Source organism: Pteropus alecto, unplaced genomic scaffold (assembly GCF_000325575.1).
Source record: "Pteropus alecto unplaced genomic scaffold, ASM32557v1 scaffold25, whole genome shotgun sequence".
In the NCBI taxonomy this organism is placed as follows: domain Eukaryota; kingdom Metazoa; phylum Chordata; class Mammalia; order Chiroptera; family Pteropodidae; genus Pteropus; species Pteropus alecto.
Genome location: NW_006441955.1, coordinates 6918456 through 6934420, shown reverse-complemented (window position 1 = coordinate 6934420; position 15965 = coordinate 6918456). Strand labels below are relative to the sequence as shown.

Below are 15965 nucleotides of genomic sequence, written 5' to 3'. Positions count from 1 at the left end.
GAAGGGTGAGCATATGTTTGCCAGGCAGACAAGGGAGCTTCCTGGCAGAGGAGACTGTGGGAAGGGCACGGGGCAGCAGGATGAGTGTGCGTGGTGGGGCATGGCCTGGGGACCGAGGAGCAGAGGGGCTAACCAGGGCGAAAGGAGATCAGCAGAGGTCAGTCATGGAAGGCTTTGGGTCCTGGAGTGATGGGAGCCACAGGAGGGATGTGAGCAGGAGAATGTGTTAGCTCTGGGTGAAGACGGATCACGCCAGCTACCAGGTGGACTACAAGACTCGACAGGAACAGGAACCCTGAGAGGCCTCCACAGAGGATCAGGGACCCAGGCATAGCACCAAGGAGCGCTCCTGTTCAGAGGCCAACTTGGAGGGGAGGAAAAAAAGGCCTTTGAGAGACCCAGCTGCTGCAAATCTTCTCCACAAATCACATTTTACCTTCAAAACTTTACCCCCCAAAAAATAACAATTGGGATAAGTGATGGTCCTTCGAAAGTAATCATGCCCTCCCTGTGTGTTTCTTTACAGTTCTCCACGTGCTCCAGGATACACTGTTTCTTTGAACCACCATGCAACCCCATATTGCAGATAGGGAGATTGAGGCCTGGTGAGGTCACACAGCGCTAGCCATGCCAGGCTAGTGCCCGGGAAAGTTTCACGTCAGCCCTGGGTGTTGGGCTCAAAGCCCAGTTCCTTGTCTGGAAGAGGGTCCCCAGGGCTGTCCGGCAGCCCATAGTAAAAATCTTCCTCCTCCTGCTCTGGCCCCTTGGCGCCTGTGTCCGAAGCTGCCTCCTCCTCTTTTGTCCTCGGGGACGGCTGCCAATAGCCAGGCAGGGCTGTGTCTCGCAACTGCCCCTCTGGAGGCATGTCCTCCAATGTGGGGTCATCTATCAGAGCAAAGTCGTGGAAGCGGTCCAGCCAGCACCTGCCGGCCCAGGGCTCCCGTGGCTGAGGACCAGGCTCTTCCGCCTCACATGGAGACGGGTTGGGGATGTCGCCCTCACTGGAATCCACGTCCAGGTCATCTTGGAAGGAAGCCAAGGGTGCAGGACCGTGGGGACAGGCTGGGGGTCTGTAGGGGCAAAGCCAGAGAGGGCAAGGGTAACTCTAAGTCAGACTGGCTGAGTCCAAACCTCAGCCTCTAGCTGCAAAGCCAGGGGAGGTGAATTCACCTGTCTAGGCCTTGGTTTCCTCCCCTGTAAGGTAGGGGAAAATAACAGTATTCACTCCTCTGGTGTCTCTGAGGTTTACGGCAGATCATGTGTGCAAAGCACTTTGCACAATGCCTGGCACAGCAGCTCAAGAAATGGGCTATTATCATGTCCATGTGTGCAAAGCACTTTGCACAATGCCTGGCACATAGTAGCAGCTCAAGAAATGGGCTATTATCATGTTATTATCCAAACCAGGTCACTCCTCTGCTTCTCCAATCACTCAGGGGTCTCCTCTCGGCCATCAGCCCCCATCACACTAGGTGTCACTTTCTGTTCCTTCATCTGCCTCCCCGTTGGATTGGGAGTTCTTGCAAGGTGTGAGTCCTTAAGGCCTGGCAGGGAGTAGGTCCCCAGTAATGGTGGTAGGATGGCTGAGTAAATAGATGAATGAGGAACCCAGTCCATAAACAACCGGGATGGAGTGGGGTGGGGTGGTGAGTGACCTGCTTAAAGTCATAGAGCATATCTGTGGCAGTCCGGATGGATCCGAACTCAGGTCCTTTGGCTCTCTGTCCCTGGCTACTCGTGACAAGCATTCAGACAGCACAGAGGCCTATGATATATGCCTGACATTTCATGCACTGTCGCAGTCTTCACAGCAATCCTCGGAGGATTGTGGGGAAACTGAGGCTCAGGGGGGTGAGAAACTTGCCAGAGCTGCTGGGATTTGAACCCAGGCCCATCTGACTAAGACCAGACTCATGTGTCTGCTACGCCTGCTTCCTCTCAGGGTGTCCCCACCCCTACTGCCCTCTCTACTCCCAAATGAACCAAACTACCCCTCAGTGGCCTCCCTCCTCCTTCACCCCAGAAGTGGGCAGCATCCCCACTTCTGCGCTCTGCACACTCACCCAGGCCTGCTCTGAGGTGGGATTCTTTCTCCCTCATCCTCATCCGAGCCCCTGTGGACAACCACGGCAGCCTCCATCCAGGCCTGAGCGTCATGAGGGCCACTTTCTCCTCTATCACTGGCTTCCGGCTGCTGCTGTCCCAGCTCAGGGGCCAGCAGGGGGTGGGGGTCCTCGCCGTAGCCCATGACCTTCATCTGGATGTGGCCAAAGTCGGGCAGGCTCTGGTCATAGGCGGCTTCCTCCCGCAGCCTGATATAGGGGGGCTGGGGGCTAGGTGGAGGCACGGCAGACAGCAAAGGAGAGAATGAGCAGGTGGGCAAAGAATCATTCAACAGACATCAGTGTTGTTCCCTGGTCCACCTGCTCTAGCCACTTGGTCTCCCCTGATCTCAAAGAGGCCTTTGGGGGTCGTTACTGTACCTAATTCACAGATGAGGAGTCTGAGGCCCAGCAAGGTAAGGTAAGTGGCAGAGCTAAGCCCAGTGTTCCTTTCACCCTGGGTGTCCAAAGTTAACCCCAAGAACTTGACTGCAAAACGAAGAACAGTCACATTGACTAAGAGTTTGCTGGGTTCCAGACGGAGGCCTAAAGGCTTTGTGCTTATCGTCCCATTTATTCTGAACGCCTTGAGCAGAATGATCATTCCCTTTTTTCAGATGAAGAAATATCAGCGGTAATCATGTAGCTACTGAGTGCTACCAGGTTCCGTCGGGTAGCTCATCTAATCCTCACCGTAACTCTGGGAAATACTGGGGGAAACTGAGGCACAGAGGCTTTAGCTGACTTGCCCAGGTAACTCTGACACAAGGTGGCAGAAATGAGACTCCAGACATCACATTTTCTACTGCTCTCTGTGGTCCCTCTGGAAAGTGAGGTTCCCTTGCCCAGGGCTGGGGACTAACCAGGAAGAGCCCAGACTCAGGCTCTGTCTCAGCAGCTCTCCCCATGTGACTAGTCCTGAGTCTGGCCCCCCACTTCCACCCACGTTCTATCACCTCATTCCCCTGGGACATTTGGTCACTCTGCGTGCCAAGAACAGAAAATACCATCACCACCTCCTTCCCCCAGCGAAGCAGAGAGAGTTCCAGAGCCCTGGCCACAGACCCCGGACCTGCGGCCTGGCCTTCTGAGCATGGAATCACAGCCTCTGGGGGCAGGGAGGAGTGCGGCTGGTCTCCGCCTCCTCTCCAGGGATGGAGTGCTCTCTGCCATGTCCTGGTAAGCCTCCAGGGCTTGTCACCTTCGGGGACAAAGGCAGATCTGGTCGGGTCTGGTCTGTCATTGACTCCCCGTGAGATCTGGGGGTCGTGACTGCACTTCTTAAGCTTCAGTTTCCACAACCGTGTAAAGGGCTGGATACCCCACTCCTTCACAAGGTTTCTATGAGGACCGAAGGAGGCAACGGGTACAAAAGGCCTAATTTGGTCTCTGATACACAGGAAGTTCTTCTTACTAATGATGACAAACACTTACAGAGGGCCTACTAAGCACCAGGTTCTGGTCTTAGCGCTCGGCATACATTATCTCACTGAACCCTCCCTGAAGCCCCAGGAGGAGGGTACCATTAAGATCCCCATTTTACAGAGGGGACAAAAAGAGGTACATCACTTTCCCAAAGTCACACAGCCGGTAAGTGGCAGAGCCCCAGGTCTGTGCCATGGCCATCACCATTTGGGATTTAGGGTCAAACCTGTTTTTGATTTCGTGTCTGCCATTAGTTCACGGTAAGACAGAACGAAGTCCCTGAGTCTCAATTTCCTCCTCTGTAAAATGGGCATAATAATGCCTATCTCACAGAATCGAGAGTTCAGAACAATCCATGATTCCTCATAGTATGTTCTCAGTAAGTGGGGAAGCCAAGTCCACCCCTCCCAGCGCACTCCCTCTCTCTCCTCTGTGAGGGAAGACTGGCTCACCGCCCCACTGAGAGGCTCACCGCCCCTCCCCTCCAGCCCCTCCCAGCCCAGGAGAGCCAGGCACCTACCTCTTCTCAGCGATCAGCCCACTCTCCAGCAAGCCCAGCGACTTCCTTGGGGACAGGATGCCTTGGAAGTCAGAGTCAGCGGGGATGAAGGTGATCTGCAGGGCACAGGGGCAACAGCTTTTCTGTGGCTGCCTGCACACAGGCTTGGCTGCTGCTGCCCCAGAGCACAGGCCTAAACTCTCCACAACCTCTGCGAAAGAGACTGATCAGAGAGAGCCTCCCCTTCTGACAGGAGAGGGGCCTGCTCAGGGCCCAGCACCAGTAGGTACGTGGATCTCCGGGCTCCTGCTCCCACCTGGCTCTACGTTCACCTGATAAACATTTATCGAGCACCTGCTGTGTTCCAAGCACTCTTCTAGGCCCTAGAAGGCAGCAGGCAGTGAGACAAACACCCTTACCCTGGAGGAACTCACATCTTGTCTTTTCCCTGTGTCCTCGGGCAGTGCCCAGAATGTGCCTGGCACAGAGGAGGCACTTCATCCACATCTGGTGAATGAGTGGAAAGCAGGTCATTGTCATGCATTTCTTGGCACAGAGGCTATGGTGGGGACCAAGAAGTGTATAGCCGGGATTTGCCCACGAGTCCCTATCTCCGAACTTTCAGGGGCCAAGAAGTCTCTGCAAGTGCAGCCGCATGGCGTGGGCACATAAAGGAAGGGGAGGGGAGGTGGATCATGAAGGAAAGCAGGGAGATGAGGCAGAAGGAGCCCTGCCTCTGCGGTCTGGGAGATTGGGAGAGAAAGCTTCCTCAGGCAGGTCATCTCCCCTCCCAGAGCCTCTCCGCGCTCCTGTGCAAAATGAGTTTGCCTCAAAGAGATGTTTGCAGCATCGTTCACAGTAGACAAGAGGTGGAAGGAACTAAATGTCCATACACAGATGAACAGCTAAAAAAAATGTAGCATATACATGCAAGGGAATGTTATCCAGCCTTCAAAAGGAATGAAGTTCTGGCACAGGCTACAACACAGATAAAATGTGAAGAAATAATCCAATCGCAAAAAGACCAATCCTGTATGATCCCACTGGTATGAGGCATCTAGAATAGTCCAATTCGTAGGGATGGAAAGTAGAATGGTGGTTGCCACATCCTGGAAGGAGCAGGATGAGGAGTTATTGTTCACTGGGTACAGAGTTTCACTTTTCATCATTTTTCATGATGAAAAGAGTTCTGGAGATCTGTTGCACAACAATGTGAATGTGATTAACACTATTGAACTGCACCCTCAAAAATGGTTAAGATGGTAAAATTTATGTTGTGCGTATTTTACCACAAGTTAAAAAAATTACTGCTAGCGACGCCTATCTCCTGGAGTTGCTGCGAGGATTCCATGAGATACTATCTAAGGAATCCCCCAGCACAGTGCCTGACACATAGTAGCTGCTCAGTAAATTATAGTTTGATGCTACTGAAGATGAAGCTACCTTCTCTGAGTCATGGTCTTTTCCAGTAAAATTTGTTTGATCAATATTTGATGAAACCCTGCTACATTATACCAGGTTCATAGAGAGCAGTCCCTTTTCTCCTTTTCAGAGAACGCGATAAGTAAAAGACACTTGTCTACACCAGAAAAGCTTCGTTCTGCTGGGGATAAAGGAATAATAATAACCCTAGGAGGGCAAGCTTCCCCCAAATATCCGGACCTAAGGCAGGGGCCTGGGTATCTTCCACACCCACTAAGGATGCTCTGTATTTGCCAGCTGGTTTTGTACTTCCTAGAATTTGTTCCTTCCTCTGCCTCATCACCTCATGGCCTGGTCACCATCCTCCTCCTCACCATCATCACCATTGTCACTATCACCACCACCATCATCACCTCCATCAACATCATCACCATCACCATCACCACCATCATCATCATCATCATCATTGCTATTGTGAAAAGCCTGGAGGAGAAGGAAAGACAGAGAAGCACCTTAGAATACAAGTCCTTTTCAGAGAGTGAGACAGGCAGAGTCGAAGCTGGGGAGGGGAGATCAGAACATGAAAATCCCAGAACAGCAGCAAGGGGTTCAGCTTTTATCTAGAAGCAGCAGGAGCCCTGAAGGAGTGCCCAGTATGAGAGTGCACAGGCAGATTTGCATTTAGACAAATCCCTCCAAAGAGAAAGAGCAGAAGGAACAAGAAAGGGCCATTAGCTGCCAATCGGGGGCCTGATCCTGGGCTCCAGCTGAGCAGGCAGGAGTGGGGAATGGGGGACCTGTGGGCCGAAGCAGAAGCTGGACAGGGGGAGACCCTGCTTTCCCTGCCAATCTTTCCCTTTCTCCCAGCCGCCCACCCCAATCTTAGCTAATGGGTGCAGCGGCCCTGACTGCCCCACCTACTAGACTTGCCCCAATTCCTCCTCCCCTCTCAAGCCTGAGGCCCAGCTGGCCACCAGATCTGACCAAGTCTACTTCAGATCTTCAGCGAGATAAGTAGATGGAAGTGGCAATGCCATGTCCAGCCACAAACGGGTATTGTATGTTTGACACACTGGAAATGTCTTCTCAGTTCCTACAGTCTTGGGTTTAAATTCCGCCTTAGTCTGGGAAACCATCATCTCTCACCTGGACCAAAGGAAGAGCCTCCCCTACAGGTCTGGTGGACTCTGAACCTTCCCTTTCCGACACCCCCAGATGTCAGCCTGATAACTTCTTTGAACTGCAAAGCTGATCTTGTCTCTCTCTTGTCCCATCAACTAAAGGATAAGATGCAAATTCCCTAGCATGGCATCTCAGGCCCAGAGATGCTGAGCCCTTAACTCTTTCTCTCTGACCTTCCTTCTCCACCTCTGACCCCTAGCAACCATGCTGACCCCCCTGCCTTGCTCTTTTACTTCGTGTCTTTGATCATGCTGTTCTTTCTGCCTGGAATGTCTTTCTTAACTTCTCCGTCTGGTGAACTTCTATTTGGCCCACAAAACTCAGCCCATCTTCTCTGTAAAGTCTACTCCCTCCTCATCAGGCGGAAAATTGTCTTCCCTGCAAGATCTCCAGCCCCTCAAAGATGAGGATAGTTTAATTCAGTTGGTGTTGGCCAACTCTTACCCCCTATATCTTAATTAATTGATTCTAGTCCCTCATATTTATATTTCTTTCAAGCCAGGAAATTTCCATTTGCCAGGCACTGAGAGGCAGGGGAGGATCCTGAGGAGTGGGGTGGGCACAGCATTTGCTGAGGGCTCCCATGGATGGCCCGGACACCAAAGAAACAGTATGAGAGATGGGTCCTCCCCTTCTAGCGCACCTCCCTGGGTTAGAACACACTTCCCTCCCTCCCTTAGTGTGCCGTCTGTAACACCCACACCTGTACCCACACCTGCACACACACCTGCACACACACCTGCATGCACACACACAGAGAAGCCGCCCAATGCCACAAACACTAGTCCTGAGAATAATGCCTTCAAAACACCTCTGTGCCAGGCATGATGCTGGGTCCCCCCCGACACAAGACCCCACTGGTTCCTCTCACTCGGCCGCAAGGCTCAGGACGTGGGACGACTCCCTCTGCCAAGGACACAGAAACGGGGCAAGAGCAAGGAGGGATTTGAATCTGGGCTTGTTGGACACCAAAACGTGCTTCCACCCTGCCATACTGCCTCCAGAGCACAGGAGCACGTGAATCTATCAACAGTTACTCATTAATACACAGCAATATTCCCTCTTCCTCTCTCTCCCTCATCCCCCACTGCCACCCAGTCACTCTGCCCACCTCGCCAGAACCAGCTCTTGGTAGGAAAGAGAGCAAGAAGGACACCCCCCTCTGTGCCCCCCACTGTTCCTTTGCCTTCCCCCTTGGTCCAGCCTCCTTCACTGGGAAAAGGAGGATAATGAAGTGAGTGGCTCGCCTGAAGGCCCTCCTCTCTCTATGACCTCTGCTCAGGGCATTTTACAGAGGAGAGTTGACTGTAAACTGCTAGGTAAATGACTACAAACCAGCCAGGACCGCCCTAGCACCACACATTCTGACAGCCCGAAGTTGACCCATGGAGGGGGCAGGGCTAGGTAGAGCTGGGCCCAGGTTCCCAGGAGCCTCCTCTCTTCTCTCCTGACCCCCTCCCCACACCACCCCCGCAGCAGAGCACCCAGGCTGGAGGTGAGGAAGGGGTTGCAGGTGGTGGGGACTGCCTGGGCGGATGTCACAATCAGGAAGATCCTCAGATGCACCCCCTTTCCCACCCCTTTTCCTGACTCTTACATCGTACAGATGAGGAAACTGAGGCTCAGAGAGAGAAGGGGCTTGACCTAAATCTCCCAAGAAGTTAGAGGCAGAGCTCAAGTTAAAATCCATGCTTCTCTTTCTGTTTCCCTGGGTCTGTCTGATCAGCTGTATGACTGTAGAAAAGCCAGGCAACCTCTCTGGGCACTAAATGCTCACAGCTCCTGACACACCCATTCCACAGGGCTGCCGGAAGGACCAATAACAGTAAGGGTGGCAGCCCTTCACCTAAATATAATACTCAACGGTTTATAAAACATTCCTACATCCCATCTCTGTTCATAATAACTGTGAGCTGGGAGAAATAGGTACTTGGGGCCCCAGTTTGCAGATGTAAGAAACTGAGAGTCAGAGAGGCAAAGATCACACAGAGTTTGGGACAGAGCAGGAGCTAGAACTCAGACCTCCCAAATCAGTGCTCTTCTCATCACTAAGTCACTCACAAGGCTAGGAGTACATTGAAGCTCTGAAGGATCAATCACTGACTAACGCATGCCATCAGATTATACCTGACCCACCCAGAACTCTCAGCAGCTCTGGGACACAGGGATAGCCCTCTGAGGTGGAGAGTTATGCCTTATGTCACACACATGTGAGCTCTGATCCCAATTCTGACTCAGGAGCTGTGAGACCTCACCTTTCTTAGCCTTGAGCTTCTCCACTATAAAATGGAACTACAGAGGTACCAAAAACTCTGGATGAGGACTGAGCTGCACCATGAATGCAGGAGTGCCTGGCAGGTGGCAAGCACTCACTAACTTTGGTTTATGCACACAAAGATCATGTGTTGGGTTTTACTCTGTCTCCCTCATTGTGCCTAGTTCAGGGCTCCAGACCAGGGGCTTCTGATCAATCCTTATAAGGAAGAGAGGGATGGATGGAGTGATGGAGGGACAGAGAGGTGGATGGATGGATGGATGGATGGATGGATGGATGGATGATCAGGAAAGTGGAGAGAAGATAAGAGGAGTGAAAATCGGGAGGATGAAAAGAGATTGAAGGATGGGGCAGGCGCAGCTTATGCCTAGAATAGAGGCACAGACTGGCCTTCCTGGTCCCTCGTCCCCAGACCCTGGCCCCAAGCCAACCCGCCACCTCACCCCACTGCCTACCTTGGGGTAGCATTGGCACATGCTCCAGATGATGCCCCCGATCACCATGACGCTGCCCATGGCATAGAAGGTGCCGTAGATCTGGGGTCGGTCATGGCTCATGAGGAATGTGCCAAGGGCCAGCAGGAAGAACCCCAGCACAATGAAGCCGATGCGGAAGGTCTTCTCATCCGTCATGGCGACTCAGCCAGGCCTCGGTGCGTGCCCTGCCCGCGAAGGGGCACCTGCCACCCGCGTGGGCACTCACACACCTCCCACCTGGGATCACTGCAAATCCGAGCTTAAAGTTAGAGGGAGAGAAGGCTCCCTCAGGTCCAGCCGCAGCTCCTGGACCCACAGGTTCACCAGGCTGCAGGAGCCACGCTTGGATGGCTTCTGCCCCCACCAGCCACCTTCTCTCCCTCTCACCTTTCCACTGGGCCCAGCTGGAGTGTGTGTGTGACTCTGAATGAGGGAGAAGAAAGGAAGGAGAGGGGGAGGTTACAGGGGCTGGGCCCCAGCCAAGCCTTTGACATCACCTCATTTGCCTGTGTGGGGCTGAGCTGGGTGGACAGGCAGACCCACACCGTCCAGCCATGGGAAGCCTGGTACAATGTTGCAGCCAAAACACATCAGAATGCCACTGGAGGATTCCAGGCTCCCATGGGCTGGCATTTTGAAATCCTGAAGCATTCTAGACTCATCAAGGTCATGTGCCCATAAGGGGTTCAGGAACAATAGCCCATATTCACTGGATGGTGGCTGCATGCATGGTACTGTTCTAAACATGTTACAGGTATTATTCATTTAAGGGGAACCCCGGGAGGCAGGCACTACTGCCTCACTTTATAAATGAGGACACTGAGGCACAGACAAGTCACTTGCCCAAGGTCACTCATCTAGAAATGGTGCAGCAGATGGGATTTGTACCTAGAGGTCATGTCCCTAGCCAACGTGTGATACTCCCTAACTATAGCAGGATGGTTAAGGATGTGGGCTCTGGGGACTAGGCAGACTGCTTGGGCTTGAGTTCTGGCTCCTGTATCGTGGGGCAGGGTGGCCTTGATCATGTTACCTCCTTGTGCCTCAGTTTTCCTCCTCTGTAAAATGGGAATAACGATAGCATCTCCCAGGACAGAGCTGTCTGCAGGCCTGGCCTTCCTGGGTCCCTCTGTTCCCTTCTCATACTTCGTGAGCTGCCCCCTGGAAAAGCTCTGGTGTCTTAATGCTCCTGTAGGATGTGAATGACTGACAGCGATTTCCTTGCCTCCTAATCTAGGAAGATGATTTAATCCTAAGAATGACATTGTAATGGTAGAATTCCAGTTCTGGGGATAGGCTGATGGGAAACAACAGATTCCCTTACAGGATTATAAAAAAAAAAGTGAGGACCACCGTGTCTCTAAAAGAAAATGCTAACTTGTCGTTTGCACCGGATTGTGTTGCTGGTGTGGGGTAACGGCTTCCATCTGGCTTCCCGGCTTAGACTGGGGATTTTCCTGTGTGTTATCACTGTCTCTCCCTCCTTCCCAACAAGAGCTGTGCTTCCAGGACACCACACCCTCTGCCTGCTGCTCCTGTCCGCACACACTTTTCAAGCAGCGGTTTCTCCTTCACCAGCCCTCAGATCCAGCTGGGCTACACCCTACGGTTTGCAGAGGAGGGCCCTGTCACAGAGCTCAGGAGAGCCTCCCAGCGGGAAGTTGCTGAGTCGGAGAAGTGCCGAGTGTCTCTGGGTCACGAGCTCAGGAGAGCCTCCCAGCGGGAAGTTGCTGAGGAGTCGGAGAAGTGCCGAGAGTCACTGGGTCATGTTCAGGTCTGACTCCCCAGGTGAAATTAGGCTGGTGGCTCTGCTCTGGGCTTGAGTTTTGTCACCTAGGATTGAGGGTGGTATCAGGGCCACCTCTCAGGTATTGGGCAGGTAAGTGATCTGATGGAGGAAAAAATGCTTTGTAATCTGGGCTTATCAGTAGGCTGGGACCCACCATGGAAACACTATTATCATCATTTTACAGAGGCTCAGAGAAGGGAAGCAACGAGTGCCCCTCCCAGAAAAGGAAACAGGCCCAGAGGAGCCTCAGCCTGTCCTCGCTGGTCCGGGGGTCCTGGTGGGCGGTGGGAGTGGATCTCCATGGTCGCTGTCCAGCAGGAGCCTCTCGCGCCCCCTTGGGGCGGCCACAGCACGTGCTCGACAAGGCGCTTTCACGTCCTTTGGGTCAAGCCGCTGTCTGTCCCTCAGCCCAGAGAGGGGAACAGGGGAAGGGTTATCATGCCCATTTCACAGGCGAGGAAACTGAGCCCGGGGAGTGGAAGGGACTGGCCAAGATCTCCTCAACCTGAGTGGGTGGCTGAGTAGGGTCCGGCACACCCACAGCTCCAGCCACAGTGTAGACGGACCTGGTCCTTAACCCCTCCCGAGATCCATCCAAGTCACCCGAGCACTCTCGTCTTTCCCCCGCCTTTTCTTTTCTCTCCACGACCCAGCCTCCTTTCTGGTTTTTCTCCTCTTAAAAACATTTAAAATGTGAGTGACGCATAAGCAGCTCTGGGACAAGTATGTGATCAGTAAAATGGGTTTAATCTAACCTCTTCCACAGACCGTGGTGAGGAATAAATGGGAACAGATGTGAACAGTGCGTTGGAAGTGCTGGGTTATCGGTTTTTCCCGTTCCCCTCTCACCCGCCTCTGACTTTTACCTCCCTCCCCTACAAAGTGCGGGAGAGTGGCTGAGGAGTCTGTCGTCTTCCAGAAGAGGGCGCTCTAACCACTTTTTTTTGTTTTGTTTTGTTTTTTTCCTGTCCACAGAATTTAGGATCCTCACAAGATCCTGAAAAACACACCCATCTGACAGATGCAGATACTGAGACTCATAAAGGCAAGGGGAGCAGCTCGAGGTCACAGAACCTATAAATAGCAGAGCCAAGATTCAAACCAGGTCCCCAGTCTCTTGTTGAACATCTATTATGTACAGTGTACTCTGAGGTGTAAGGCACTCTGATAAACACAGAATTTCAAAGAGTGATGGCCCTTGGTCCTACCTTCAGAGGCAAAATATGATAAAGGCTCTGAGCTATGCCTCAGGTCCAGCATGTGCACAATGCAGAGAGACAGACAGACTTTGGTGTGGAGAGAACTCCAGATACCTGGGGGAAGGAATCGAAGGGACATATTCACAGAAGGGATCCTTGAGAAGTCAGCTGGAGTTCTGTCAGGACAGTAAAAACACTTCAGACCAGCATGTGCAAAGGCACAAGGGCAGGTAAGCACTGACTCATTCATAGCTAGAAATAAAACTCTAAATATTATGCACACACGCACCCCTACACTACATACTCCTCCCTTTCCTCCCCAGATCAGCTCCTCCCAGGTCATCTCCATCATTCCAGTGTTATCCAGGCCGTCACCTGGGTATCCTGGCCAGCATCCTCACCTCCTCTCTCACACTCGCATCTTGTTGATTCCACCTCCAAGATATAAGAATCCAATCTACTTCTCACCCCCCCACCCCGCTACTACTCATCAGCCCCCATCATCTCTGTCCCCCAAGTTCTCGCTGCTTTTACCCTTGCCCCCTGAAGTCTCTTTCCAACCCAAATGCCAGGTCAGACCTTGTCACTCTTGCTCAGAACCCTGAAATGATTTCCTGTCATACTACAGTAAAAGTCAAAGACCTCAAAATGGCCTACTAGACTTTAGATAATTTGCTTATGCCGCCCACCCCATCACCCTTCCAAGCTCATCTTCTGCCACGTCTTCCCTCACTCACTCCATTCCAGCCGCCCTGGCTCCATGCTCCATGCACAGGCACCCCAGGACCTTTGCACCTGCTGCTCCAGCTGCCTGGAATGCTCTTCCTCCAGATACCTGCATGGCTCCCTCCCTTACCTCCTTCAAGTCTTTGTCCAAATGTCAGCTTCATGGCAAAGCCCTCCCTCATATGATATTACTGTTCCCAGTCCTCCTTTCCAGATTTACTTTTTTCCATAGTACTTGTCACCATCTATCCTACTGTATACATTATTTATTAATCTTGTCTTTTGTCTGTCCCCACCCCCACCCCCAACGAGAACTCAAATTTCCACAGTGGGTACTTTGTTTAATTCACCGTGGCTAGAACCAGACAGACTGTCCATCCACGTTTGAGAACGGAGGGATGGGTGTTAGTCGCAGTGGAGAGGGGGGCCAGAGAAGGAAGCACAGGCGACGACCTCCCGGGGTTATGCTAAGGCATCTGACATCTCTCAAAGCCCAGCGGGTTCCTCCAAAGGGCTTTTGCAGGGGAAAATGACACACGTCAGATTTTACAACGATTTTACAACGATCCTCTGGTTTTGAGATCAGTTTGGAAGAAGGAAGAGGAGATGGTGGACGTGAGAAGCAGTCATCAGGCTCTAGCAGAAACCTGGCGAGACAAAGACTGAAGTGAATGATTTTTAGAAGTGATTAGTTGCTGGGGTGGGGAGGGAGGGTGGTATCGGAATTTCCAGTTGGGAAATTTCCAACTGATTTGAGATGGGGAGCTGCAGGAAGTGGGGTCACCAGCCCAACCAGAGGGTCACAGAAGCCTGGGAGGCCACAGGAAAAGTGTGCGAGAGGCACGAGCTCCGAGGGCCCCTGACATCCCAGGCCTGGAGGCAGGCACTAGATGTGGGCTCTGAGTGGTAGATGAAGAAACTGGACATCCGGGCCTAGTGGGGAAGCGACCAAGAAGCAAACCATTGCCTACTGAGGGCTCCAGAGTGGCAGACCCAGCCTCATGTGGTTCTTCCGCCCTGTGCCCTGCCAGTGGACACGTGTCCCCAGTTCACAGCGAGGCCACTGTGGCTCAGAAAGTTTAGGTGGCTTGCCTCACAAGAGACTTGGCTCCATGGCCCTGGCTCAGCCTCCAAGTCACTGGTGACCCTGAGCAAGTCACTGCCCCTCCTGGGGGCCTTCATAGATGAGTTGATATAGAGAGAAAAGCAGAAAAATTTTTCCTGTCTTCCAGCCCTCTCCACCCTCTACATCTTCCAGATCCTAGGAGGCAAAGGTGGTGCCTCCTAATCACACCTGCAACTCATTAACTCACCTGCCTCCGGAGGTTACTCACTTTGGGGTAGGAGGGAAGCTAGGCTCCGCTTTCCAACCTGGGACCCCGTTTACCCTTTAGGAATTGCAGAGGGCCCCATAAATTCCTACCCCTATCCTCATAATACATTAAGGGAAACTGGTGTGTGTCTGTGTATTGTATATCTGTGTGTTGTATGTCCAGTTCAAGGTCACACAGCAAGGTCAGGACCAAGGCAGAACTCAAACCTACATCCCCATCATACCAGGGAGAGTGAGAGAGGAGAGGAGGCATCTGAAAGTAATAAAAGATACAAAGGAAAGGGCCTGCAGAAATAACTGACCCAGCCGGTTAAAACTGCTGTCTTCCTCCATTCTGCCCTATGCTCTTCAGTTAACATGTTTTCCACAGCTGCATCCCCCACCTCAAGGATTCTCCAGCCCCTTTCTTATCTCTGTAGTCTTGCCATAGGAATGTCAAGACTGTAGAACTGTTTGCTGTGTTACAGCAAGAGCTCAGCCTTTGGGTAAGGAACTTGCTGAGCGGCACCGACATCAATGAGTGCTGCTCCCTATCTGTAAGCCTAGGAGTCCTGTCTCTCTGTTCAAGAATCTGATAAAGGTGCTGATAACACCAAGGTCTCAGACTCTACAAAACAAACGACCTGTAAGACCAAGGTTCTGGAAATTCCTCCCCTGCAGCCCCCGACCCGAAGCTCCCCGTCCTAACTCTGAGTAAGGAGGGACATGTAAAACCTCAGACAAAGGAATCACGCACCCCTTGCACGGACACTATCAGGGTATATAAGCTGTAAGAAATCTAACCAAGGGGAGATTGTGCTTTGGGTCTGTTGAATGCCCCACGCTCTACGCCAGCATTAAATTTTCCTTCCTCGAACAAAGTTGTCTGAGTGCCTGAATTCCTCTGTTGAGTGTCGCTTCCTGCAACAAGAGCAAGGCGCAGACAGGAGAGAAGGGGAGGAAGCAAAGGAGGCGCAAATGGGGATCCAGAATTTGGTGATGGAGAAGGAGAGAAACACAGAAGATTCATGAGATCTGGCTTGGGTGGTTAAGAGAGGGCCTAATAATGATAATAATAGCCAACATTTATCGAATCATTTGTTCAGTCAACAAATACCTACTGAGCATCTCCCTCGTACCAGGCACCATTTCTAGGCTTTAGAGATACAAACATAAAGGAAAGAACGAAAAAATTTCCTGTTCTCAGGGAGCTTTTGTCCTGGTGGGGAGATATAGACAATAAACAAACAAACAAATTTTAAAAGGTAAATTGTTAAATGGTGACAGGGATTATAAACAAATAGGGCCCGAAGGAGGCTGGGAGTGCAAGAGCATGGGTGGGACGCGGTTTTAAACAGAGTGGTCAAGGACGCTTCTTGAAGAGAGAGACTGAACAAAGGTGCAGGAAGGTGAGGAGCAAGCCCTGGGGAGGAGCTTTGGGAAGAGAGAGAGGGAAAGTACAAAGGCCCACAGCGGGACTGACACAGCAGAAAGGAGCGGGTGGGGCGGGGAGGAAGTGAGAGGAGGAAGGGCCGGCCCAGACACCCTGGCCCCAGCC

The 15965-nt window shown here is 52.2% G+C and overlaps 1 protein-coding gene across 1 annotated transcript; it reads right to left on the bottom strand.

Annotated features, from left to right (window-relative positions):
• Window positions 1-658: 658 nt before the first annotated feature.
• BSND (barttin CLCNK type accessory beta subunit) lies at window positions 659-9537 on the bottom strand. Its single transcript, XM_006919247.1, has 4 exons — window positions 9361-9537; window positions 4046-4142; window positions 2064-2340; window positions 659-1070 (listed from the first exon to the last, which is right to left on the bottom strand). Exons 1-4 carry the CDS (start codon window positions 9535-9537, stop codon window positions 659-661), a joined length of 963 nt encoding a protein of 320 aa, XP_006919309.1.
• Window positions 9538-15965: the final 6428 nt, after the last annotated feature.